At 45.9% G+C, this 26964-nt stretch overlaps 1 protein-coding gene across 1 annotated transcript in view; it reads right to left on the bottom strand.

Moving 5' to 3' along the window:
* Nucleotides 1-1854: 1854 nt before the first annotated feature.
* BLMH (bleomycin hydrolase) overlaps nt 1855-26964 on the bottom strand; it is a 41520-nt gene continuing 16410 nt past the window's right edge. Inside the window, exons 7-12 of the mRNA XM_084802817.1 lie at nt 22608-22763; nt 21732-21890; nt 21561-21628; nt 19893-20010; nt 16708-16777; nt 1855-2748 (exon numbers count right to left, since the gene is read on the bottom strand). Coding sequence (XP_084658943.1) covers nt 2597-2748; nt 16708-16777; nt 19893-20010; nt 21561-21628; nt 21732-21890; nt 22608-22763 — 723 coding nt within the window. The 3' untranslated portion in view covers nt 1855-2596. The remainder of the gene's footprint in view (nt 2749-16707; nt 16778-19892; nt 20011-21560; nt 21629-21731; nt 21891-22607; nt 22764-26964) is intronic.

Genomic DNA, 26964 nt, shown 5'->3' with positions numbered 1-26964 from the left:
CTGGAAATAGATTTACACACTGGAAATCAATTTACACACCAGTCCTTGAACTCACAGAGATCCTCCTGCCTCTACCTCCCAGGTGCTGAGCCACCACCACACCTGGTCATACACTTTATCTTGTTTTGATATTCTATGCGTGCTCTTTCCTCCCCCTGCCCCCACCCTTATCCACTCTTTAATATTTAACCAATCTTCACATTTTTTAATTATTGTGTGGTATGCATAGGATGTTGTGTGATGTGTACAGGTAAACAGACACGCACATGCCATTCTGAGGCCAGAGGACAACTTTCATGTGGTCCTCCTTTCCCCAAGTCCTGGAGACTGAGCGCAGGTGTCACACCTGCCCAGCAAGCACCTTTCTCAGCTGAGCTGTCACGTTGGCCCTCTCTGGTCTTCTGCGGTCTGGTTTGTGTTTTCTTATTATTTACCCTTGTCTGGGAGCTATCTTATGTTTACTTCCTAGGAAGTTAACATGTTTAACGCACCAATATCTAATGTTAATGCATTCATCTTCCCTATGTGGTCAGACTTTCCATACATCAATTCCAGTTTCCTCCCTATGCTGCTCCTGTGTGTGTGTGTGGGGGGGTGTTTGCTTGCTGTTTTGAGACAGGGTTTTACTATGTAGCTGGCCTAGAACTAGCTATATAAAAAAAGGCTGGTCCCAAACCCATAGGGATCTGAACTTGACTCGGCCAGCCATATTTTGTTTAGATGACCAGTTATTTACCCATTGCTCTGTTTACTGATTCATTTTAAACCTCCCGTGTTGGATCACTTCCTTCTTTTGGGGAAAATTCATTTTTTCTTTTTCTTTTCTGTAAAAAAGGCCCTTTATTTAATCTCATTCTTGGGAGGCAGTTTTATCGAGTACAGAATTCTAACATATTTTTTTCCCCTCACCATATCCTTTTTCTTTCCTGGAACTTGCTCTATAGACCAGGCTGGCCTCGAACTCACAGCAATCTGCCTGCCTCTGCCTCCCGAGTGCTGGGACTACAGGCATGCGCCACCGAGGCCTGGCCTCACCATATCTTTTTCAACTTGTTTGACACAGGCTTTTGCTCTTAGTCCAGGCTGGTCTGGAACTCATTATGTATCATAGGCTGACCTTGAACTCTTGGCAATCCTCCTGACTCAGCCCTTCACTACCAGAGCCACCATCCTCCACCTCATAGATGCACTCCATGCTCCTGGTATGTATGGCAGTGGCGATACGTTAGCTATTGGTTTCCTTGGCTTCAGTTTGGAGGTGACTGGTACTTTCAGGGCTGTGGCTCCACGTGTGTAGAGGTGGACTCTCTCTGGAATAGGATTACTTGACTACTGTGGACGTGCTGCTGGCTAAGGCTTGAGTCTTTATCTACTTTGACCCTGGGAAGTACCATCACAAACAACATCCCCTGCTAGGGCTGGGAAGAATTCTGGGGAGCCAGAAAATTCTGAGGTGCAGATGCTGATGTAAATGCTAAATGGGGGCTCTGCTCAGCGGTCAACAAAACTGAGATGCAGTCTGTCCACCCATTCTCCTTAGCCCCTTCTCAGGCAAGACCATCAGAGCCCCCACCTTGTAGGGACACTGGACCTGGGTGGGGTGATGGAGCAGTCATGCACAGGTAACCTGGAGGAGAGGGGAGAGACTCCTAAGTTCAGAGGGTAGGTAGAGAGCAAAGAGCCTCCTGCTCCTGCAAAGAGCAGCCATGTGGATTGTGAGGGTGGGAGCCACAGGCTGGGGTCGAGGCTTGCGGCTCTGTTCCTGTTTCTTCACTTTGAAGAACCGCAACCATTTGGCTGCTCCCATTTGTAGCTAAATAAACACTTCTTAAGTTTACAGATCAAATACGCTGGTTTATTCTCATTTAGCAAAGTATTTTATTCAAAAGCTTCTCAGCACCATCGAGATATCAGAAAGAAAGCGTCACTTTTCTCCCCACCCAACCCTCAACGCAGAGGCAGAAGTTAAATCGCTCAATGGGGCGCCCCCAGTGATTACAGCGGAGCCCCCGTTTTCTGTCAGCTCTGTTTAATCTGGCCCAAGTGCAGCCGTGCCCCAGTTAGAACAGGAAGGAATCATGTCAGACCTTGATCAACCTTCCCTTCTCCAGCTGTTAGCGTCACATGAAGCTGAGTTCAGTGACTGCCACGTAGGAAGGACAGTGACCTATGAGGCAGCATGCAGCGTTGAGAGTTCGAATCCTAGCTAACCCTCCCCCAGCCTACTCTAGGAACAAGGAGCACAGGCCCGTGTGTTCTCCGTACACCTCAACAGCTCAGCTTACAAACACGGAGACCGTGACAGTCGGACACTTACATCCAGTTAAAACGCTACGAGACCCTGAGCTGTCGGAGGTGAGGAGAGCAGACAGTGTGACCCGATCGTTCCCCCCCTTTTTTTTCCTTTATGAATATTTTGTTTCAGCATAAAGCATCTTTCCCAAAGAGGTTCCTGGAGGAGATTGGAGACCCAAGAGTCTGACTGTGTCCTGCGGGAACAGCCACCCATGTGACTTTGGTTCCGTCCCTGGATCTGTCCTTGGCAGCTGCGTCCGATCCCATGGGAGGAGGAAAGAGCTGGAGGCAGCAGCTCCACTCACTCAGCCAGCGCCCCCATGGGGTCCCACGCCGGCAGCACAATGGGCTCCTGCTCTAACACAGCCAGCACCTCTTCTGGGACATGCTTCCTGTCCACCACCACCTCGTAGACATACTCCGAGAACCACTCATCAGTCATGCACAGGTAACCTGGAGGAGAGGGAGAGACTCCTAAGTTCAGAGGGTAGGCAGAGAGCAAAGAGCCTCCCGCTCCTGCAAACTGGCCTTTTACAAAAATAACAAGTTTTCCAGCTTTAACCTCTAGTCTCATTTGAGTTCCAGTTTCACAAGCCATTTGTGAAGCAGACAGGATAGGCATGGCTGGGTTTTTACGTTGGTAAAACATAAAGGCCCTATGGCTGTGCTGCCTCACCCTGTGCTGCCCCACTGATGGCGAGTGCTGGCCTGTACACCAGCAGGTCAGTGAGGTGTGTGGTTCGTATTCAGCCCTGGGAGGGCTAATCTCTAGGGCAGTGCGGCCAGCGCAGGCTCTAAGTGATCACACAGCCCTTGCTTTTCTGAAAGGGGACGTGGGATAAGTGGCCAGTGGCTCACATTCCCAGCATGGCCCCTCTGTGGGAACTGACTAGGGGTAGCCACCCAGCAGCCTGCTTCTTCTCATCTGGCTTTACGAGGGCCACACAAGTTCTCCAGGACCATAACTCCTGAATTCAAGCTCATGTGGGCAAATGCTCTGCTTAAGGCACTTTCGGTATACAGAAAAAAGTGAAAACAAGAGACTACTAGTGTGTGTGTTAGAAACAGCATGGTCACAGTGCTGGGGAGGAACGCAGAGCACACCAAAGGACCTGTGAGGAACAGCGCCCTCTACCCACAGGTGCGGCTGGCACTTCTGTGTTCGACACTTAGCCGCCTTCCTCTGTTTATGAATGTAAACCTAGTGGTTTCCACGCCAACCCAGGACCAAGAGTAGGGAGAAGACACAGATGTTTCTCCCAAGAGCACCCCCTAAGGCCAGCTGTGGTGGCACACTCTTCTAGCAGCAGCATTCTGGAGGTGAAAGCAAGAGGAACAGGCTTTTAAAGCCATCTTCTGCGACACAGGGAATTCAAGGGAAGGCCAGCCTGGGCCACATGAGAACCTGACACAAACATAACAAAGCAAACACTACACAGACAGAGACCCAGGGACAAATGAAGGAACGCACACATAAGTACCCCTCCTAAAAAACAAACCAAACAAACCAAAAGAGTTTCCTAGTTAAGCAGTTTCCAAATTTCTTTGGCCTCAAGTACTATTTTATATAATCTTAAAATAATTTAAGAAAGCGGGAGAACCGGCTCAGTGGTTTAGAGCACTTGTTGCTTTTGCAGAGGACTTGGGTCACCAGCATCCACACGGTGACACAACCATCCGTAACTCTGGTTCCAAGGGATCCAGTGCCTTCTTCTGACCCCCAAGGACAGAAGATGTGCAGTCAGTACCATGCCTGCAAGAAAAACCCTCCTACACACAAAATTAAATAAACAGATCTAAGAAAATAACTGAAGGCCCTAAGTTTGCTTATGTGAATTATTATTAAGTTTTAAACAGTTCTTTGGGCTAGGGAGATGGCTATGCCTCAGGATGAGTTAAGATCACCAGCACCCGATGGCAAGCTCCTAACACCATGACCCGGGGGTACAGAGAGGTGGACCCCAGGGCCTTGCTGGCCAGCCACAGTGAGTTCCTGGTTCAGTGAGAAACAATGCCTCAAAAAGTAAGGATGGAGATGACAGAGGAGGCGGCAGCTCGATCACATGTGCATGCCAGCAAGATCGCCCATGATGAGAAAATGCTCTACCCAGCTCAGTGCTGAGCACTTGCCTACGGAGCAATGGACTCTGGGTTCCGGTCCTTAGCATCACACAGGCATGCACACACACACATACACACACGTACACAAGTGCCCCCAGGAGTGTGGTGAGTACCCTTTAACTCAGGGCTGCTTCTTCCAATGGCAGGTAAAGAGGCAGCATGGAGCAGTGCCTGGCCTGTGCTGCTTCTGACCTGTCCTGATCCCACACCTGGGCCTCTGACTCTGCTCTGTCTGTTATTCAAGGCCTTACCGTATCCATGCTGCTCAATTCCACCCCCGCTACACCTTACTACGCACTCATAAGAAACTCAGCATTTGTCTTGTCAAAGAGAGGCATACTTGCTAACGCCTGGATCTCTAGCACTTAAGAGGCTGAGGCAGGAGTATTACTGCAAGTTTAAGGCCAGCCTAGGCTACAAAGTAAGACTATCCCAAAAGCCCCCCCACACCATCTGAGACATTAGATCCTCCCCTCACCATAGTGCAGGCTGAGCACGGGCAGCAAGGCAGGTAAAGGATGGAGGCAACTCTGTAATAAAGTCCTGTGTCCTTCTAACAATGCTATCGCCGCACAATCAAATGAATCTCCAAAGACAGCCCAGAGAAAATGGACAGCAAGTACATCTGCACTATCTTGTTCCAAAAGCAGATCATATTAAGTCCTCACAAATTAAATCTCCTATCAATTGCCACCCACCCTTTCCATGTCCTTGCCAAGAGGACCTGGCTTGATTAGCCTCTCTCTGCAGGATATGAATTCTTCGGGGGCCCACAACACCCTCACAGTGTGAAAGCTGCCAAGTAATTGCACCCTGGGCAGATAACAGACGTGGCAGCTCCAACTGTTGACACCGCATGTCTCAGAGTTTTACAGAGAAGATTAGGATCAATAAGACTGAAGCCAGGAGTGCTGAGAAGAGGCTGAAGGCCCAGGGCGCCGTGGGGCACACACAGCAGACGGTGGGTGCAGGGCTCTGAACTGAAGGCTCAGCTCCCAGCCCAAGGAAGAACAGCAAACTGGGATCGCAGAGTTAACATTTACAGAGACAACGTATAAAGAAGCTGACAGGAAATACAATTTCACTTAAGCATTCGTGTCTTATTTACACTCTTTGAGCAGATAAAATAAAACAGGCAAACAATCCCCGCCGTGGGGGCAGGCGTGGTCTGGGATAAGGCTGCACACACGTGTGTAGACACAGACTCAGATGAAGAAGAGCCCAGACAGCTGGGTTAGGGACAGAAGCACTCACCCAAGTTTTCTGACACTCTGTGAGGGGTCTGTGCTTTAAACCTTGCAGATGATATTAAGAAAACAGAATATTACCATTTGCTTTTTTAACATACACATTTTAATTGCTTATTTTATTTTTACTTATACGCATGTGTGGGTATGTACACCCGAGTGTAGACCCACGGAGCCAGGAGGAAGTTGGATCTCCTCCTCCTGGGGTTACGGAGGTTGTGAGCTGTCTGAAGTGGGTGCTGAGACCTGAACTTGCATCCTCTGGAAAAGAAGTTCATGCTCTTAACTGCTGAGCTGTCTCTCCAGCCCCAACTCTACCATTTGTGAATTAGATATATTTTCTAGTTCTTTGTCATCTTTGTTCTAAGATATACTTCACCTCACTCACAATTTGTAGTAAATTATTATTTTGCTATTAAAAAAAAAAAACCAATATGGTAAGAAGCCAGTCATTAATCTAGGTGTGGTAGCTCACACCTGTAATCCCAGCACAGAGAGGAGCAGCGCACAGTTGAGGCTGGCCTGACCTCCATGAAGAGCCTCTGCGTATATACACAATATCAGTGAGACAAGTCACCAGCTCTGCTCTGGGGACTGTGTCCAGCTCCGCTGGCCTAAGGGACCCAACGTGTTACCCGAGGCCCTAACTCAGGGGTACAGCAAGGCGCCCAGAAGGGAAACTAAAGCCTGCCTATCTCGTGTTCCAAACTGCCTAAGACAGAGTGAGAGATACCTTACAGAACATGTCAGCTACTGAGAGGACACTGCAAAGAACACACAGCAACTTAGTAAGATATTTAAGAGTAAAGCAGACATAAGCGACATGTTCTCTGTAATTTGTATATAACAAATGGCTCCACATACAGTACATGTACTGTACATACACACGCCAACACACAACGGTAACTAAATGGTATGTCACACCATGAGCCCCAGGTTCTCTCCCAGATACCTGAAATGCTCTACTACTTTTTGGCCACTTAAAAAGTGGTAAGAAGAGGAAGAGATAATTTAAGAACTACCTATATCCACCAGAGGAGCAGCCCATTACACTGTACACCGCTGCTTCGGAGACGGCTTCCTGCGTCCTAAGGGGTAACCACAACGGCCAAGACTCCAAGCGGCACACACTGCTTTTCCAGTCCTCTCCTCCGTGAAGTTCTGTCTCACTCTCACTTCTAAGTGTCGCGTCTGTCTGAGTCATCCACCCCCTACCACTGTGGCTGATTTTCATGCTCAGGAACAATACTCCTGATACTAAAAATACTTCTGAAACTCAATCTCTATCTGCATTCTCAATCCCCACGTGTCTTTACTAGAGTGTGTATATGTAACTGCCAACTGTCTTTTGGATCCAGCTGAGCCCTTTTTAAGTTTTCTCTCATCTGATGGTTGTCAAGATAGTTTAGTGGGGAAAAGCACTTGCTGCCAAGCTCAGCCACCTGAGTGTGATGCCTGGAATTCACATGGCAGAAGAGAACAGGCTCCATATGCATTCTGTGGCACGCACGCGCGCGCGCGCACACACACACACAAATACATGTATGAAGAAATTAGAAAGAAAAGCAATAGAGGCTGGAGAGGTGGCTCAGCAGTTAAAAGCCCCTGCTGCTCTTTCCGAGGACTTGCGACCAGTTCTCAAATCCATGTTGGGCGGCTCCCGGGGACTCAGTACCCTTTTCTGGCCCCCAAAGGCATCTGTACTATGTGCACAGACACACAGAGACACATATGCAAAGTCTTTAAAACTCTTAACAAAAAGAAAGGCAATAAATTATCTGAGCTCTGACCTCCCTTATCCCTCTGTGTGCACCTCTGTGCAGTATGTGTGCAGGGTCTTATGTGCACATGGAGGCCAGAGGTTGCCATCAAATGTCATCCTTTAAAAAAAAAAAATATATATATATATATATATTTATTTATTTATTATTATGTATACAGTGCTCTGCCTGCACGTACACCTACAGGTCAGAAGAGGGCATCAGACCACATTATAGATGGTGTGAGCCATCACGTGGTTGCTGGGAATTGAACTCAGGACCTCTGGAAGAACAGCCAGTGCTCTTAACCTCTGAGCCACCTCTCCAGCCCATGTCTTCCTCATTGCTCCTCAACCTTTATGCTGAGGCTGGGTCTGCCACTTGAATCCAGCACTCGCTAATTTGGTTAGTCTACAGCCAGCTTGCTCTAGAGAACCCCTTTCTGTGCCTGTCAGGTGCTAGCTATGATCCAAACTTCAGCTGACATGCTGGTGCGGCAAGCTCTTTACTCACTAGGCCATCTTCCCGGCATCCTCTGCTCAGCTTCAATTGAAGTGTTTGCTTTTTTCACAGTAATCAGTTACAACTGTTATTTATACATTTATTCTGGATGCAAACTTTCTTCCTCTCATGCGTTTGTTTTTTTTTTTTTTTTTACTTTTTTATTTTTTGAGACAGGGTTTCTCTGTGCAGTCCTGGATGTCCTGGAACTGGTTCTGTGATCAGGCTGGCCTCAAACTCTCTGAGATCCACCTGTCTCTCCCTCCCTGAGTGCTGGGATTAAAGGCGTGCACCACCACACCCTGCTCAGCCATATCATGCATTTTGCCTTCTAATTTACTTTACATTTTATAGCCTATTAAAATTCCTTTATTTTTACGAGGTTGTGTTTACCAATCTTTGTTTTTAACTCTAGCTCTATGCTTAAAAAGTTTTTTATATAATAATGAAACATAAATACAAGGGGGGAAATTAGGGTAAGGGGTTAAGAAAATACAAGAAACAGTCTTAATTAAAACAAACAAACAAGAGCCGGGCGTGGTGGCTCAGCACTGGGGAGACACAGACAAGTGGTTCAATGTGAGCTCCAGGCCAGCCTGGTCTAAGAAAGCCAAGGCTACACAGTGGAACTTTGTCTCAAACAAACAAACAAACAAACAAACAAACCCCTTGCCAGTCATGAACACTTTGACACAGTCTAATTCCTAACCAAATAGAGATAGCTTAAATATATGCAATCAAGAGCAGACCATCTGTTGACCACTTCTGCTAGATACTCAAGGCCAAATGCTACAAAGGTGAGCACTACGGAACAGAATGTGGCAATATGCAGAGAAGCTGCGCATGCATTTGTCCTCTTCACGAGCCCACAGCCATCTCTAGGACTTCACCGGGCAGGTAGATACACAGTAGGTATTTATGTGAAGTTTGGGTTAAAACCTTGCAATGGGGTCAGACACTGTTTCACACACTGTATATGGAATAGCCCATTGCAATGTTGTCTGAAATAGGGAATACTGTTAATCCAACAAAGCTCCATTAGCTAGGGAACTGGTTAAACAAACCGGAGACATCCAGATGATCAGAGATGGTGACATGGAAATGAATCCAGGACAGGCTGCTTAAGAGAAGGCGACAGGGATGCAGTGTATGCTGTGCTGCTGTGGCCGAAGTAAAGGCGGCAGCAGATTTACATACATAACTGCACTTTCTAAGCTAAAGGACACGGCACAAACTAAATAGTAACTCAGAAGTAGAGGGAAAAGGAGGTGACAGAGACAGGAGCCAGGTTCATGTATGTGCCTTTGCTATCTTGAGTTTAGAACAATGTAATTCTATTATCTATCAAAAGAATTATATTTTACAACACACATACAGCCAGGCATAGTGGGGAACATCTTTAATCTCAGCTCTCAGGAGGCAGAGGCAGGAGGATCTCTATGAGTTCAAGGGAAGCCTGATCTATATAGTGAGCTACAAGGAGCCCGGGCTTCATAGCAAGACCCCAGCTCAACTACAACTACAACAGAGTCGCCATGTGTTCTAAGCATCTTTAGGGGATTGGATAATGGGTTAATGTTTTAAAAAGAAAAGGCAGAGAGAGGTAACCAAATAACCACTTGTACCTATGGCTGTCACCCGGACAGTGACCTAAGAAGCTGCTTCTCCCTCCAGACCAGACACAGACATCTGGCTGGGCCGAGGACACATTCGCGGTCCATGAACCTTTTGCTGATAACAGATGAGATACATAGAGCCGGATATTACTTGTGGCTTCTCTCAGACACAAAGGCTAGAGATGGTAAGGTGCCCCTGCTAAAGGCACAGGAAAAATAGGGCATGGTGAAACAGCAAACACAGTAGGGAGGAAGAGCTGTTTGGGTATCTTTAAAAGCATTTAAATTATATATATTTGAGTGTGCAAACATGCCATTGTACAGGAGTCAGAGGATAATCTGTGGGAGATGGTTCTCCCCTTCCATCATGTGGGTACCAGGAGTCAGTCTCAGTATAGGGGTGGCAGCAAGGGCCTTTACCTAATGAGCCATTTCACTGGCTCCACTTATACTTTTTTTGGAGGGGAGAGGGGGCTCGAGACAGGGTTTTTCTGTATTAGCCTTGGCTATCCTGGACTCTCTTTGTAGTCCAGGCTGGCCTCGAACTCAGAGCTGGACTCAAACTCAGAGCAATCCTCCTGCCTCTGCCTCCCAAGTACTGGGATTAAAGGCGTGCACCACTATGCCCGGCGGCTCCACTTATACTTTTAAAAATATAACACAATTCAATAAGCAAAAGTATGCCTTTCCCAAGGAAGCATCCTACCCTAAGTGGCCCAGATGACAGCTACTCACCTCAGGGGTTGAGCCTCCCTCCCTGGACCACGGATGAAAGCCACGCCAGCCTGAGACTACATGTGCCCGGGCCAGGCCAGGATCCTTTCTACCCAAGGGTCTGATTTCACAGGTAGCTTTTCTCTGTCCCCCAAACTACTTGTCCTAGGGCAAGCCCCTGGATGACAGGCCACATTACTGCTTGGCTGCACACCTCTGGCCTGTCCATGGCATGCTCTAAATGCCAAGAGCTGCCTTCCGAGGCACGCTCTCCCGAGCTAGCCTCTCCACGGCCCTGGCAAGAAGCCTTAACTTCCTTCATCAAGCTATCTCCTCCTGGAGACCTCCTGAGGGCCACAGTTTGGGTCGCTCTCCGTATTCACCATCCTATTACCCTGTACATGTTGTGTACACACACACACACACACACACACACACACACCCTCAACCATCTCACTTTCAACAGCTCCTCCACCACTATACTAGACCAGAAGACACTGAATGCTGGTCTGGCACACAGGACACAGTGCTGGCACCGCCGTCCCCCACTGAGGTGCTACCCCAGCCCTTCCTGTCTCCAGTCACCCGCCTTCTTGGGGAAATCATCTTCTTTGCTTTTCTCGGTCTACTTATCCCGTATCTTACAGTCTGAGGAGCACACCATGAATGCCACTTCTGTCACAGCACAGCGCTCTTCAGATCCTGTCCTGGGTCCCAGGAGATTAAGTATGAATCCCTCTGAGGGTCGGGGCATTCATTCCATCACCGCCTGTGCACGGGTCTCTGCGTCTCACTGATGAATGTGAGTTGACGTCACTGCTAATGGCTTTTCCTCAGCACCAGGTTTACCCATCTTTACTGCCTTTTCTCACGAAACTCAGCTTCCGCTGTGGGACATCTATCCAGTAACTGGGTATGAAGCGGCAATCACACTGAGATCTGTACTCTCAAAGCCCTGAAGCTGGATCCACGGGCAAGTTAGTCTTTTCTGAACAAGAAAGTGAGTGGGCCTACGCTCCTGCCCCATCAGTCTGCAGCATTAATGGCAGCACCCGAGGCTGTGGCACTTCCTCTGCGCTTCATAACAGTCACAGGCCAGTCCGTCCCCTCTGATACGGCTTTTTACTTATTTTTTACATATGCATTTATGTTATTAAAGATATATACAAAAAACTACCTACAGCACGGAGAACCATGACACAATCAGGAATCATATAAATATTACCTTCATAGTGTTTTGGCTATTTGTATTTGGCAACCTTGAAGAAAACATCTTTCCTATCTTGGTGCATCTAAAATTCTGATATTTACATTCAGAAATTTAGACAGGCCAGTTTTATAGATGAGAAAGTTACATTCAGATAGGCTGAATACCATGCACAACCAATGGATGGTGGGACCCCTGGAGGTGCCCAGAGAGCCTGGCTCCAGATTCTGTGCTTAAAACCTCCACCCTTAAAACAGCACAGACACTACATGAGGCAAAGCACATTTCTTTTACAGGAAAAAGCACAAATACACATGTTACATTTTGTTAACTACGAGAGGAATTCTCTCAGAAGCTGATGCCTGGCTACAGGCTTGACGCCTTGAGTGTGCGGCAGGTGCTGGGCCTACAACGGTAGCCCTCTCAAGTCCGTGTGTCAGTAAGGAAGCACCACCGAACCGGACCGCCTGGGCATCCTCAGCTCCACTCACATGTCCTAGTTCGTTACCCAAGTCATGGAGACATTTAGTTATTAAGGACAAGCAATGAAAAGTCCTTCTCATAGCACGGAACCCGTCAGATGTGACCAGTGGTAACTAAGTCAGCCAACCCCGGAGAAGCGTAAAGCACTCGTGAGCTAAGGAACAAACTTGCACCAATCCAGGAAGCCAGGGCACTCTGCCTTTGCTCATAACATTGCTCTCACTACAGCCAGCTCAACTGCACGGCACACATAATTTATACTATTTGAGTTTATAGAGCTCTAAAGAGAACTTTGGTATCGGGCGTGGTGGCGCACACCTTTAACCTCAGTACTCAGGAGGCAGAGGCAGGCAGATCACTGTGAGCTCGAGGACAGCCTGGTCTACAAAGGGAATCCAGAACACCTTGTCTCAGAAAAAGAAAGTTTGGGGCTGGAGAGATGGCTCAGAGGTTAAGAACACTGGCTGCCCTTTCAAAGGTCATGAGCTCAATTCCCAGCACCCACACCGTGGCTCACAGCCATATAAAATGAGATGTGGTGCCCTCTTATGGTGTGCAGGCAACATGCAGGCAGAACACTGAACATAATAATAAATAATAAATAAATCTAAAAAGAGAACCCTAAACATACCAGCAAATACTGGCTGTCCTTTGTAAGTCATGTACAACTGAGGAATCTATGAGACTGCGCCAATCCTAGGCAACCTGCACACAGCACAGGCGCAGCCACACTCGCGGCCTAACAGCACCATGTGGTGAAATGAACACACACGCAGCAGCACACCCAATCTTCAAGGCAGGTGCCTACCTTGGGTACTTCTGACAGAAATATGGTGTACTCAGTAACTCTGGATACACAGTCTGAGCCCAGCTCTACTCATGGCGTCCTTTACAGCTGCAGAGACACTAGCACACCTTCAGGGGCAGCAGCCAGCGGTGCTGCTGGGAGGGCGGAGAGGAAGCACCAGCCTGCAGGGCCCTTCGAGCATCTGTGACTGGGAACCAATAATCATGGTTCTCAACACAGAATGCACGGCTCAACAATATAAGACGGTAGGGATGCGGTGAGTTTTGCGGTAGCACCCTGAATGTACTGTTTTCAAAGTCCTGTGCTGTCCAGCCAGTAAGACACTTGCTGGTCATGACCTTGGACATAATACAAAATGGCAAGTTTCTTTCTGATTAATACCGGGCATGATGAAGTTTCTCTAACCCAAATCACAAGGTTCCTTTTTAGGAGGAAATCTGGACATTTTACTGAAATGAAATCAGGAACAAGTAAGTTTATTTGGAAGATTTAAAAAAACGTGGTTTAAAATAATTTCAAAAGCTCATATATCTGAAATATGCAAAAAAAATTTGAATGTGCAAAACTCATCTGGGCACAAAATGAAAAATAAGAGACTTTTTTTTTTTGGTTTCAAGACAGGGTTTCTCTGTGTAGCCTTGGCTGCTCTGGACTCACTTTGTAGACCAGGCTGGCCTCGAACTCACAGTGATCTGCCTGCCTCTGCCTCCCTAAGCAACTGATCACAGGTATGCGCCACCGTGCAGAGCTCAATAAGAGACAATTTTAAAAGAGAAAGACTGTCGGGCTGGAGAGGTGGCTCAGAGGTTAAGAGCACCAGCTGTTCTTTCAAAGGCCCTGAGTTCAATTCCCAGCACCCACATGGTGGCTCACAGCCATCGATAATGTGATCTGGTGCCGTCGTCTGGCCAGCGGGAATATGTACAGGCAGACCACTGTATACAGAATAAATAAATCTTTAACAACAACAATAAAAAAGATAAAGATTGTCATCCAATGAAGAGGATTTGCAGAATTGGAAATACTATCTCTGCTTAAGAGTTGCATTTCTCTTTTACTTTTCCATGTAATCTTAGTACTTAGGCTAAGACACCAGGTCTCATGTAGCCAAGGATAACTTTGAACTCCTAACTCTCCTGCCTCCACCTCCCAAGCACTAGAATTACTACCACTACCACTATTTCCTCAAACGTAAACTTCTAAATAGCTTACAGAATGTTTCACCAGATCACCTTTTTAAACTAAGGGCAAGGCGGCCAATCCCACAGTGTCTTCCCTTGCGTCACTATGAGATCCATTTCTGGTGTGATCCATAAAGACGGATCCGATGAGGCCAGCACTTCAGGCAGCGGAGGAGGAGGACAGCTGTGTGGGATGCTGCTGCCCAACACGCATCTAACTCCAGCGCAGCAGACCACACTCACTCTCACTAGCATGAAGTGGCCTAACTGGTGCAGCAAGGCCGGAAGCAAGTCCTCCTCTTGTCTCTCTCGGTCAGAAGCAGCCTCTGCCCACTCTGTGGAGCAGGTTATCAAACCTACACAGTAGTCTCTGGGCAGGAAACGCCAGGGACGCGACCAGTGAAGAAGACTGAAGCCAGTCCCAGACACAGCCAGGGCAGCTTGCCTAGGCATCCTTGCGCTGTTTACCTCCAGCTTGCATCATCAAAGCTGCTTTTCAGAAACACAGATCTTAACAGACAGAAATCCCAAAGAGAAGAGTAACAAACTGATAACAATGTTATCTACAGGGCCCCAGGGTCCTGCCTCCCCCAGCCAGATGACAGAGGGGACGACCTTGCAGAATAACACACTAGGTACTCTCCAAAGGCCAAGTGTGCCAAGAAAATTAGATCACGCTTTCCTTCCTTCCTTTTAGTCTGAAAGGATATTACCAAGAAACAAACAAGAATAATTTATTTTGGCTTTGAATGAACTATTCCTTGTTCATCCCCCCACTCAATCTCTGGGTTGTTTTGTTTTGTTTGGTTTGGTTTTTCGAGACAGGGTTTCTCTGTATAGCCTTGGCTGTCCTGAACTCACTTTGTAGACCAGGCTGGGATTAAAGGCGTGCACCACCACGCCCAGCTTCAATCTCTGTATTTTTGACTCTACAATCTCAGGCGTTTTAGTTATTTGAGAGCAACAACCAAAAAAGTATTCAGCCTTTGCTGGCAGCAGATTTCAGGAGTCATGGTTGCCGAGAGCATGACATGAAGAACCCAGTTCCATCAAAGGCTGCAAGCCTGAGAAGTAAAGCCTACCACACCGAACAGGGCAAAAGGGTGCCAACGAAGGGGACTTAGCAAAGTGCCCAGGATCCTCTCTGGAGCAGTCCTTAGCTTCAGAATAGTAAATGTGCCACACAAGACACACAACACCCTCCAGCTTTACGAGTGTCCATCCTTCCTTATACACATAAAACCCAGTGACGTCACAGAATGAAAATGCCAAAAAAACCCAACTAGAACTTTAGTTCTTTTCCTGGATGTAACTAACTCCATTTGCAAAGAAGAGACAGGAGCCAGAAAGGTTCATCTGAAGCAAGAAAAAATATGACTTGAAGCCAGTATTCTAGGGTTGCTCCAAGTAGCCCTTTACACAGCATCCCCTTTAAAGGAGCATGAACACAGTTCCCACAGCTACTGAACATGCAGCTGGGTTTTCTGCACGGGGAAACTGCAGGGTCAGCACACCGAGCGCACTGGACAAGCCTCTCTCTGGGAAAACACCTTGGTGATTCTCCCCTGCCAGGCAGCTGTAAATGATAAACTTTTTATTTTTGGTTTTTCGAGACAGAGTTACTCTGTGTAGCCTTGGCTGTCTGGACTCTTTGTAGACCAGGCTGGCCTTGAACTCACAGATATTTGCACAGCCTCCCTTAGTGCTGGAATTACAGGAATGTGCCACCACGCCCAGCATTTATACAGTCTGTTCTTCCAGAGGTCCTGAGTTCAATTCCCAGCAACCACATGGTGGCTTATAACCATCTACAATGTGATCTAACGCCCTCTTCTGGTATGCAGGTGTACATGCAGGCAGAGCACTGTATACTGTGCTATATCCCTATCCCACTGTGGGAGATTTGGTTTTGAAAAAGGGATTCGCTAAATTGTGCAGGCTGACTTTGAATTCGCAGTCCCTCTGCTGAGGTAGCAGGGCAGTGCCTCGAGGCCTTTCCCCCTTTTCTTCCCCCTTCACCTTCCCCGCTGCTGCCCACACTGAGGAGCGACTGCTAAGCAAGCACTCTACAGCTGAGCGGTATCTCCAGCCCCCATTTTCAGCTTGAAGCTGTAGACTTTAAAGCATAAGAACCTGCTTTCAAAGGCTTTTGTGTATCATCAAAACAGTCTCAAGGTTTCTAAGAACATGGACTATTAATCAGCAATTGATTAGAATCTTAATTGTTTTTTATTTATCTGTATTTAAATTTTTTCTGCAGCCTGTATATACCTATGTAATTTTGTTTAGATTTGCCACTGTAACCTATTCTGATTTCTACCAGGGTTTGGATTTGCAGTATAAAAAATTTTTAAATGGTAACTTTAGACTTCATAACTTATAACAGAATCCTAAGAGATCCCTACAGAAGTTTCTTTTTGTCAGTTCCATTCTCTCTCTTGGAAGGCTTCTTTCTAATGTGCGAGTGCTGTGATAAAAATGTATGAAATGCCACATACCAAGTACACTGCAGTGGACTCACCACCATTCAGCAAAGAGGGTCTGTTACAGTCCTGTAGGGGCAGGACGTTTGGAACAAACAACAACACACATTGGTCTTTCAACCTGGGAGTCTAGGCACATGTGGGCCACAGGAACCCTGGGGCAAACCACAGCCTGCTGCTCTTTTCCTGTAGAACAGCTAAGCAGGAGGGACTGAGTGCACCAGCACAGCTTTCTGCCCAGAGTGGCAGAGCAGAGCAGACCCTGGGGCGCTGTTAGGAGTTGAGCCTCACCTTTGTGGCCATGGTCTTCACCCCATGAATTCTCTACTCGCCATTTCACATATGTGCCATCCTGATCATCCTGCCAGAAAGCAAACAACACACAGTCTGAACCGAGGGTCTCCAGCCATGTCACAGCATTTTAACTCATCTCAAGCTACTCAGAATACACTAAGTGAGCAGGGTCATATATTTCCTATCACCAACGAGACACGTCAATATTTTAATCTCTTGAGGGTAAAAACATACTAAAACAATAAACACTACCTCCTTTTTTTTTTTTTGTTTCAAAGATCTGTATTTTTTTCTGTGTATGTGTCTGTGTACATATGTGTGGGTGTCCTCGGAGGCCAAAGGATGTGAGACCCTGTGGAGCTAGAGTTACAAGCAGCTAGTTAGTTCCTGAGCCCCTTGATGCTGAGTGTCGGGACACGAAGTCTGGTGCTGTAAAAAGCAGTAAGCTCTCTTACCCACTGAGCCACGCCCCCCTGCCCCCACCCCTCCCCACCTACCCTCCACCCCTGCTATCTCCTCCTTTATTTTCTAACCTATACAGACAGGGCTGGTTGGAGGCTTAGCGGGTAAAGTGCTTGACACCCAAGCCTGACAACCTCAGCTGGAGCCTTGCAACCAAGTAAAAGTGGCTGGAGAGAGCCACCTCCTCAAAGCACAAAGATGCCCCCAGGGACTCCTGCTTTCACTCAAATGCTTTGAAAAGGCATCCCAATGCATTAATTTTAGGAATGATTTTAAGACCTGGCCAAAGCTTTTAAAAAGCAAAACAAAACCGTTGTCATAATGATACTCAGTTTTCTATTTAGGGAACCTAAGTAATGATACCGTCCAAACGTGTTCTTTCACTGATTCAGTTACATAAACACTGGATTTAATATAAGAGATTGAATGGCAAAGCAGAAATAAAAAGCAATTTCATAAACAAAGCTCAGTCAGGTCGGCTGTTCTCCCTCTTCTGTCTTCATTAATAAAATAAGCTCGGTTTTCATATTCTTAAAGAGACAGTGACACTCTCCATGATAACCCTCATCACAGTCTTTACTAGAGACCAGAGAGGGACAAAGAGCAGGCGCTTTTTGGGGACAATATTTTTCTCTTATGTTTACCCAGGACATTGCTGATGTGAGAACAGTTGACATCTCTGTAGCATGAGAAAGGCCCTGGCCCCTGTGTTGTCTTCCAATGATTTTATCTGTCAGCTCCCACTTGCACATCACTGCCAGATGAGCAGTGGCCACGTGGGATTCGGTTTCCTCTGGCTTTGCTCACCCCAACACTTATTAGGTCTCAGATTCACCCAACAAACAAACCCCAGGCACCAAACACCCGCACTAGCAGCACCAACCCATCCATGCTGGGCCCGGTTTATTAAATGCATGCCTTCGCTCTCTGCCCAACGCAATCTCACTTGGCCTCTTCTGAAACACAGACTAAAATCTGTTCACTTGTTAGCAGATGCCTGAACATGTTTGCTATTCTCGTTACTTTACAGTGGACTCTTGCACAACCTAAACCAAGCTGCCCTCTAGATCATGCACCGACACAGAACCATACACAGTCTTGCATCATAGAGATTCAGTCACCTCACCAGCACAGAAGGACAATAGGAATACAGTATGCATTTATCTCAGTAGTATTATTACATTATAGTTCAAACTAGTTTTAGTGGTCAAAGACTCCTAGTGGTAGTTTGTTTTTTTTCTTATATTTTTGTTTTGCTTTGGTTTTGAAATAAGATCTCACATTCTAGCCAGGCTGGCCTTGAACTCATGGCAATCCTCCCGACTGTCTCTCGGCTGTTAGAATTACAGGCATGAGCTACAATGCTTGGCAAATGCTTTCTTTCTCTTTTAAAGAAATTTCTTATGTGCAGGAGTGTACTGCTGCATACATGTATCTTTTGAATGGCTTTCTCAATCCACAGAAGCAACGGCAAGTGCATGACACATTTGTCTATATCTTGATGTGGGGAATCTCTCTAGCTATGGAATGGAGAGGAAACAGCTTCCTAGCTGTGAGAGCTCACCTCTGCATCTATTTAGGACAAGCACAGGAGGGTCAGGAATGAGCACAGGCTGCTGGTTAGTGCGGAGTGCTTCCTACACGACACTGCACTTGAACTCATAAAACCGAGACCGTCTTGGGTCTTACTACCTACAGACCAAACTCTATAACTTCTATAAGTGTAACTAAAACGCCAAGGTTAGGTTTGGGTTTTGGACTCTTCCATTTTGAGGCAGGATCTTTAGTGGCTGTACCACTCAGGCTTCCTGACTCGGCTCCCCAGGGCTGGAGGAATGAATGCACCGCCACAACCAGCTAAGATCTGGATTTGAATGAGAGCACAAGGTTCTGGGACACAGTGAGGGATGGAAGGAAGGAAGGCATACAATAAAAGCTCCATCCCACCCTCAGTTCTGCCTAGAGAGTACACAAAATAATTCAGACAAATACTTCAGGAATACCAGGACTTCTGGGAGAATAGCTAAAGTCCGCACAACAATATATGCCAGATGTTTCTAAATGCTATAAGGATCATAAATTTAGTGCGCAGTGTAACAAAAACAACTACAAAATATTTCCTAAAGTAACTTTGGTAATTAGCCGTGGGTGCCTTTCTGGTGACGGTGTTGGAGAAGCAGGTGTGCTTGGGAGGCTAAGGAACTGACGTAGCTCAGGCCTCTCTCCTCTGCTCCTGAGCACTCTACAGCCTGGAACAGGACCTTAGCAGTGAAGGTATCCAAGAAACAGCAGTGCTATCATTCACAGAGCTCAGAACATTTGCATCCCAATGTGTGCAGATCCACTGATGGGCATGGAGCCACAGAGTATGGTATACGGCAGTAACTTGTGAATCTGAATGACCAAGGCAAAGAAGGCCATCGACACAGACACTCTATATGACTATTTTAATTTCTTAGAAGACATACTTTCCTAGGATCTTTCATTGACCTTACAAATTACAGAAAAGAAGTCATCTTTTTGTTCCTTGATGACCTGAATTCTCCTCCTCACAGTGTATTATTGTTTTTATTCCCACTACAGGAACATCTTATGTGGAAGCTAATGTTCAACCGAGATCAAATGGAGTGACTGTGGCTCTGCCTGCCTGACAGGCTGCAGGAGAGTGTGGAGCCACCTGTGCATCAATGGACCCATTAGTGACATGCTGGGGAGCCTACCTTTTCCGAGACAGCAGTGAAGGTCATGGCGTGGGTCATCAGTGACTCACCGAAAGCCAACCTCTCAGCTTTATTCATGTTCTTCAAGGAGACCCCGAACACTAACTCATGGTCATAGCTGTAAAGAGAAGAGCAGAATAAACTGAGAGGGCAGGCAGCCTGAGCATGTGAGGGTGGAGGTCACGGGAGCCTGACAGCGCCACAGGAGCAGCCCTGCACATCACCAGCACACACAGGATCAGGCTCAGCGAGCTCCCACCGCTTAACGTCACTATAGTATGCAGGACAATATGAGAGCACCAAATATAAACTCGCAAAAGTGAGTGTTGACAAGCTCAATCTGTGCTTATTCTGGCAAGGAAACTTTTCCCTTTTTTTTGTTTTGTGTTGGTTTGTTTGAGACAGGGTTTCTCTACAGAGCTCTGACTGTCCTGGAAAGTACTATGTAGACTACACTGACCTCCCATTTAGTGATCGGCCTGCCTCTGCCTCCTGAACGCTGGGATTAAAGGTGTGCACCACCACTATGGGCAAACAAACTTTCTTTTTAAAAAATGAAAAAGCTTTTGAAATAACTTCTTATTAAAATAGTCTCTTTCAAGTTGGTAGACCCCCCCACTTTCTGAATCAAATCACTGACTATGGAATTTATTTATTTGGCGGCATATAGCCCAGGCTGGCCCTGAACTCACTGTATAGCCACTGACCTGAACACATGATCTCCTGCTTCTATTGTCCAAGTGCTGAGATTACAGGAGTTATCCTGTGCCACGACATTTTGTTCTGACTGAGAAATTCAAATATATAAGTACTAAAACATTGGAGACTAATTTCAAATATAAAACCAAAAAGTTTCACCATCAGAAGTTTCTTTTTGTTAAATATCAAGACATTACTCAACTTTCTACTAGTGACAATTATTTATGAGTAAACAAAAAATGATATATTTTATTATTTTGGCAATGACTGAATGTACGTGACTGTGTAAGTATGCGCCATATGTCTACAGGTACCCATGGAGGCCAGAAAAGAACACAGATCTCCCGGAGCTGGCGATCCAGGCAGCTGTGAGCTGCCTGACATTAGCTGGGAACTGAACTCGGGTCCTCTGCAAGAGAAGCAAGTGCTCTTAACCATGTACAGCCATCTCTCCAGCTCCTAAAATGATATTTTTTAAAAATTGAGGAATCTTGTCTGATTTAGCTTGGAAATGACCCTCAGTGTCACCAAAGACAAGGGAGAATGATTTAAAGAAAATATATAAATTAGCCCAACTTGTCCTAAAGAGAAAATATGCAAGGCATCAAGGCAAGAGAAAACACTTAAAAATCAATAAAAAGAGCTCTGGAAAGTCTCTCACTACACCCCAGGTGTGCCGAGCAGCTTTTCAGGTGGTCCACTGCGTGCTCACAGTGTTTTTCCCACAGAGGACAGCATCTTAGCAACAACAGTGACTTCTGCTCAAGTGTGATCTTGGTTTCCTGGGTTACAGCAGTTACACGTGTGCAGTCTCTGCCAGGAGCTACAAACTTCACAGATGCAGACAAAGACCCACTCTTCGGTCAACCTCAACGTCTGGATGAACCTCAGCAGAGGCATTTCCAACACGAGTGCACTCCACAGCAACAACCCACAAAGAACCTTCTATTTTGAGTTCTGTGCACTCACACATTCATGTCACTGAGGCCCAGCTTGCCACTGAAGTGTTTTCCAACATCACAGCCAAACCACACAGCCTAGAAATAGAAGAAAGTCAACATAAACCACAGCAGTGAAAAGGAAAGCAGTAGCCATTTCAACCCCCAAGTGGAAAGCACAGGAATGGAAGGCAGTACTAACCTCTCCATCTTTGATGGAGGCTGCAACCATCTTTTTCAAGAAGTCAATGGGCTGGTTGTTATACAGCGTTTTTCGCCCTCCAACCATATTGCTCAAGTAGTCTACTGTGTACAGTTTATTGTACTTGTGGTGGGGCCGTGGGTCATTCACAAAACAAATCTTTGAGATCAAGAACATGTGTATTAGAGCACAAGACCAAGGATGTGAGGTAAGACACAACCCTCCCTGTTAGGTTGCTATGGTTACAACAAGCTCATCACCTCTGACTACTAAGAATAAACACTACAGCCACAAGGTAAAAGTAGCAAATAAGCAAAAACTGGCAAAATACATGTGAAGAAGGGCGCAGCATGTTCTAATTAGCACAAAAAGCACAGTTGAGAGCTTTCTCAAACTGGTAAAAACTGCCCACAAATTATTTCTGTCACAGTACATATATAAGGCACCACTCATGGGACACTGCTACAGGCCCTTCCTCAAAGTGCAAAAGAGGTGCCTATGTGGCCATGCAATTTTCTTGAAGAGGATTAAAAGCCCACAGGGAAGGAGGCCCTGGTCATCCTGCTAGACAGACACAGAAGAATGAAGGAACACCAAACAGTTCCCAGAAAGGCCAGGAGATGAGGGTGCTCTGAGCCTATACTCAACTTCCAATATACCACCATTTTTCTTTGTATCTGAGATTGACCTGGACCCTGAATGACAGGGAAGAAGGTTGGGGATTTGGAAATTAGCTCACTCTTGGCCTAGAGAAACACTGGGGAAAGGTGATTCCAGCATGCCTATTTTTGTTAGGTGCAAACTTCAGAGGATGTGCACATTAACCTGGGAATCTTATAGCTATGGGTAAACAGCAGACACTTGGAAGTCTCTAACCTTGTCTTCCATGTTGAAGAGGGGCTTCACGTGCTCCTTGTAAAACTGCAAGGGCGTTGTGGGGCCAATCTTGTGGTAGTTCTTATCTTTGTCTCGGTACTCCCAGGTGAAGGTGTCTGGTGGGTTGCCCAAACAGATGCACACCACTCGGAATATCTGAAAGACAGTGGGTGAGGAAGGGGTCAAACACAGAAATTGCAAAAGAAATCTACTACTGCACCAAGATTTGGAAGTTGTCACAAGTCAGCATCTAAGCTCTCACTCAGGCATTCTGAACAGCTCTACTCTGAAATGTGAATATTAATGCTTAGCAATATGCAGCAAATTAAATTTCCTCAGCTAAAAAGTTGCCCACACCAGGCATGGTGGCACACACCTTTAATCCCAGCACTTGGGAGGCAGCCAGAGGTGAACCTCTGTGAGTTCAAAGCTAGCCTGATCTACACAGTGAGTTCCAGGCTAGCCAGAGCAGATAGAGAGACTGTCTCAAGGAAAGAAACTTGTCCACCACTGATACCTAACAAAATCTAAGTTGCTACTCTGCTAATGATCTTGCTTCTTATTTTAAGATTGTTATGTTTTTACGTGTTTGAATGTTTTGCAAACTTGTGTGTATCTATGCCACATATTTGCCTGGTACCCACAGAGCCCAGAACTGTCAGATCCCATGAAATTGTAGTTCAGACAGTTGTGAGCTGCTTTGTGGGTACTGAGGACTGTACCTGGTCCTCAGCAAGAGTATCTGAGCCATCTCCCCAGCCCTACTAAGGACTGTCTAAATAACAAACACTGCATTGCTTCATGATCCTCTTCCACTCTCATTTCTTTCCTTCTCCTCTGCTCTCTTTGGGGGGTGGGGGGCAGCACTGGGGATTGAACCCAGGCTCTATTCATGTAGGTTAAGTGCTCTATCTCTTTACAATACCACCAGTCCCCAAATAACGTATTTTTAAAATATTTATTTTCACTTTTAATTATGTGCACGTGTGTGTGTGTGTGTGTGTGTGTGTGTGTGTGTGTGTGTGTGCAGGGAGGAACAGGCACATGAGCACAGGTGCTGGAAGAGGCCAGCGGCATTGGATCCCTCTAGGACTGGTGCTTTAGAAACTTGTAAACTGCCCAATATGGACATTGGCAATCAAACTAAGATCCCCTGCAAGATGCTCTTAACCAAGCCCATGTAACACATTTTATTAAAGATATAACAAAGCCTTTGAGTTAGCATTAATGTAATTCAAAGATATGCTTGTATTACTTTTATTTTATACAAAGAAAAAAGGAATAAATACTTTGTACAAAACCAGAATATATTAAACATTTCCTTTTCTATCTCAAATTTCTTTGTGTGTGTTTTTTGTTGTTGTTGTTGTTTTGTTTCCCCCCCTTTTAAGAACACTATTGTAATGGTTTGAATAAGAATAGCCCCTACACATAGTCAGGTATGGTGGCGCACACCTTTAATCCCAGCACTCAGGAGGCAGAGGCAGGTGGATCTCTGTGAGTTCTGTGAGTTTGAGGCCAGCCTGGTCTACAAAGAGAGTTCCACGACAGCCAGGACTATTATACAGAAAAACCCTGTCTCAAAAAAACAAAACAAAAAAAGAGTGGATCCTATAGGCTCGTATATTTGAACAGTTAGTCACCAGAGAGGCACTATTTGAAGGATTATAAGAATTAAGAGGTGTGCCTTGCTGGAGAAGTGTGTCACCAGGAGTGGGTTTTGAGGTTTCAAAGACCCGTTCTAAGCCCAAATCTCTCTCTCTCTGCCTATGGATCAGGATACCGCTCTCAGCTACTGCTCCAGAGCCCAGCTGCACACTGCCACGCTTGCCACCATGATAATGGACATTAAACCTCTGAACTGTGAGCCGGCTCCCAACTAAACGCTTTCTCTTACAATAGTCGCCTTGGTCATAGTGTCTCTTCACAGTAACACAACAGTGGCCAAGGCAACTATGCTGGCTCTAGTGGTCCATGTCTCTAATCCCAGCATCTGGAAAGCAAGTGGATCTTTGTGAGTTCAAGGCCAGCCTTGTCTACATAGCAAGTTCTGGGCCAGCCAAAACTACATAGTGAGTCTCTATCTGCCTGCCTTCCCCTCTCTCCTTCCCCCCTCCCCCACACGCACACACACATACTCAAAACCATAATAATATGCCTCTTCTTTCTCTACCTGCCATCACCACCCTGTTCCAGCCTCATGGCTTACACAGCTTCCTTCCTTGAACCACAGACTTGTATGCTCTACCACATTCAGGAGAAACGAGTGTTTAACACATATGTCTAATTTGTGCTAGACACTAGATATACTTACTAATTCACTTAATTACCATAACACTCAAGGTAATTTACTCCTTCTGCCCCCCCCCCTTTTTTTCTTTGTGACTCAAAGAAACAAGATCTACTTAAAATCAAAGAGCTGGTGCCTGTAAGATTAGGATCTGAATTTTAAAGTACTGCCTCTTAGTTACAAGCTTGCAAAAGGGAGCATTTACTGGAGACCTACTGTGTTGTACTGTACTCAACAAAGATGGCAGCTGTTACCGTCACTTTAGAGATAAAGACCAAAGCTCAGGCAGTAAGTGGCATGCTTGAAGTCCCAGGGCTAGTAAATGACACATCAGAACTAAGTTCAGACTCAAATTTCTAAAATACTATAAATTTACCTGGTGGTTTTCTGGGTTTCCTATAACTTTCTACTATAACACAATACAAGCTTTTTAAGAATAAAGACCAGAAAATTGTCCTCTGATCTCCGTACCTGTGTCACAGAATGCTTGTGCCCCCACGGGTGCAGGCAAAAGTACACACATACACACACTGTTTAAAACAAAAAAACAAGGAAGTGGAGGACACTGTGTCATGGCTGTTTTATGTTCTCTAAGCACCTCAGCCACGCTGCGCCTATGAGCTGGATGCAGCAGCACGCCTCCCGCATTCTCCACAGTACCTCAGGGTAAGGACTTTTACAAGCATCACTTTCTTTGAGCCACTTCCCTGTTGAAACGTCGATAAAGCTTGCCTATTAGCTCCCACGGCAAATCCAATTGTACTGACCTCATTTCTTTTTCTTACTTTTTGTTGCTATGTTCAGACAGTGTGGCATGCACTACTCTTAACTGTATAGCTTAATTCACTATTTTTAACTGACATCCAGACAGAATGCATAGAGTTTCCTAGTTCTTTTTTTAGCAAATAATTCACGATTTCCAAAGGCAACCATCATTTATGCCCATAGCCACGGTTCAGTCTTGCCTACTCTTAAACTCTGTACAAGTGGAATCAGAAAGCACACTGTCGTTTGTGCCTGGCTTCCTTCTGTCAACATGCCTGTGAGCTCCACTCATGTCCTCATGCACAGACACAATTTGTTCTTTATTGCTGTGATCCTACTATCTCTATAGAAGGTTAACTTTTAAAGAGAGTAGCTTGCCTTTCATCTTGCTTGGTTTTCCAAGAGAGAAGCGTCTTTCATTAGCACTCACTGTGTGTTTTATGTGCTTGCACGGCTGGCCAATCACTGTCTTCTAACACTACCCTAGCCAGCTAGTTTCTGCACGGCAGAGAGGCAAGCAGCCTACAACAAGCAACTGGAATGCGCTACTCTAACTTGGGATTCACATGGACCACACGTAATCTCAATGCAAAGGCTACAGAGGGCAACTTTAGGGTTCTGTCACCATGGGGACACTGTCACCGAGAACGATGGCAGAAACCATGATGTGTATGTTTCAACTATTAACTGCTGGCGTACATGTATGTATAGCTATCGGCGAAATTGTTCTGGTCAACTCTCAAGTTATCCAAAGGTGGTAAATCCACCAAGCTCTGGCCAAACAAAACAATGATAGATTAAGACAACTAAGTGAACTTCTCTTACTTCTAAACATATTTTAAAGGTAAGAACATTTTCCTCTATTATTGTATAGTCTGCCCCCCCTCCACCTGAATACTTGAAGTAAAAAGTTTTAAGTTACTACCTCCTCCCCAAATCACACACACACACGGCACCCAAAAGATGCTCAGCAGGTAAGGGCACTGGCTGTATAGGCCTGAGGACCTCAGTTCTGTTTCTAGAACCCACATAAAGGTGGAAGGAATCAACTCCACAAAGATGTATTCTAGCCTCCGTATGTGCACCATGCCATATGTATACCCAAAACACACACACACACACACACACACACACACACACACACACATGATAATGATAATAATAAAGCTTTAAAAACCTACATTTCTGTTATCTATGTTATTCCCCAGTGAACCCCTTTGTAAGACAATACTAATTGCTCACCCCTTACAAATCTGAAGCTTTAAAAAAAAATTATTTATTTATTTAATGTATATGAATACT

This window comes from Acomys minous (assembly GCF_964271855.1).
Source record: "Acomys minous genome assembly, chromosome: 12".
In the NCBI taxonomy this organism is placed as follows: domain Eukaryota; kingdom Metazoa; phylum Chordata; class Mammalia; order Rodentia; family Muridae; genus Acomys; species Acomys minous.
Note: the sequence above shows the minus strand (reverse complement) of the source record. Positions and strands in the feature narration are given on the sequence as shown.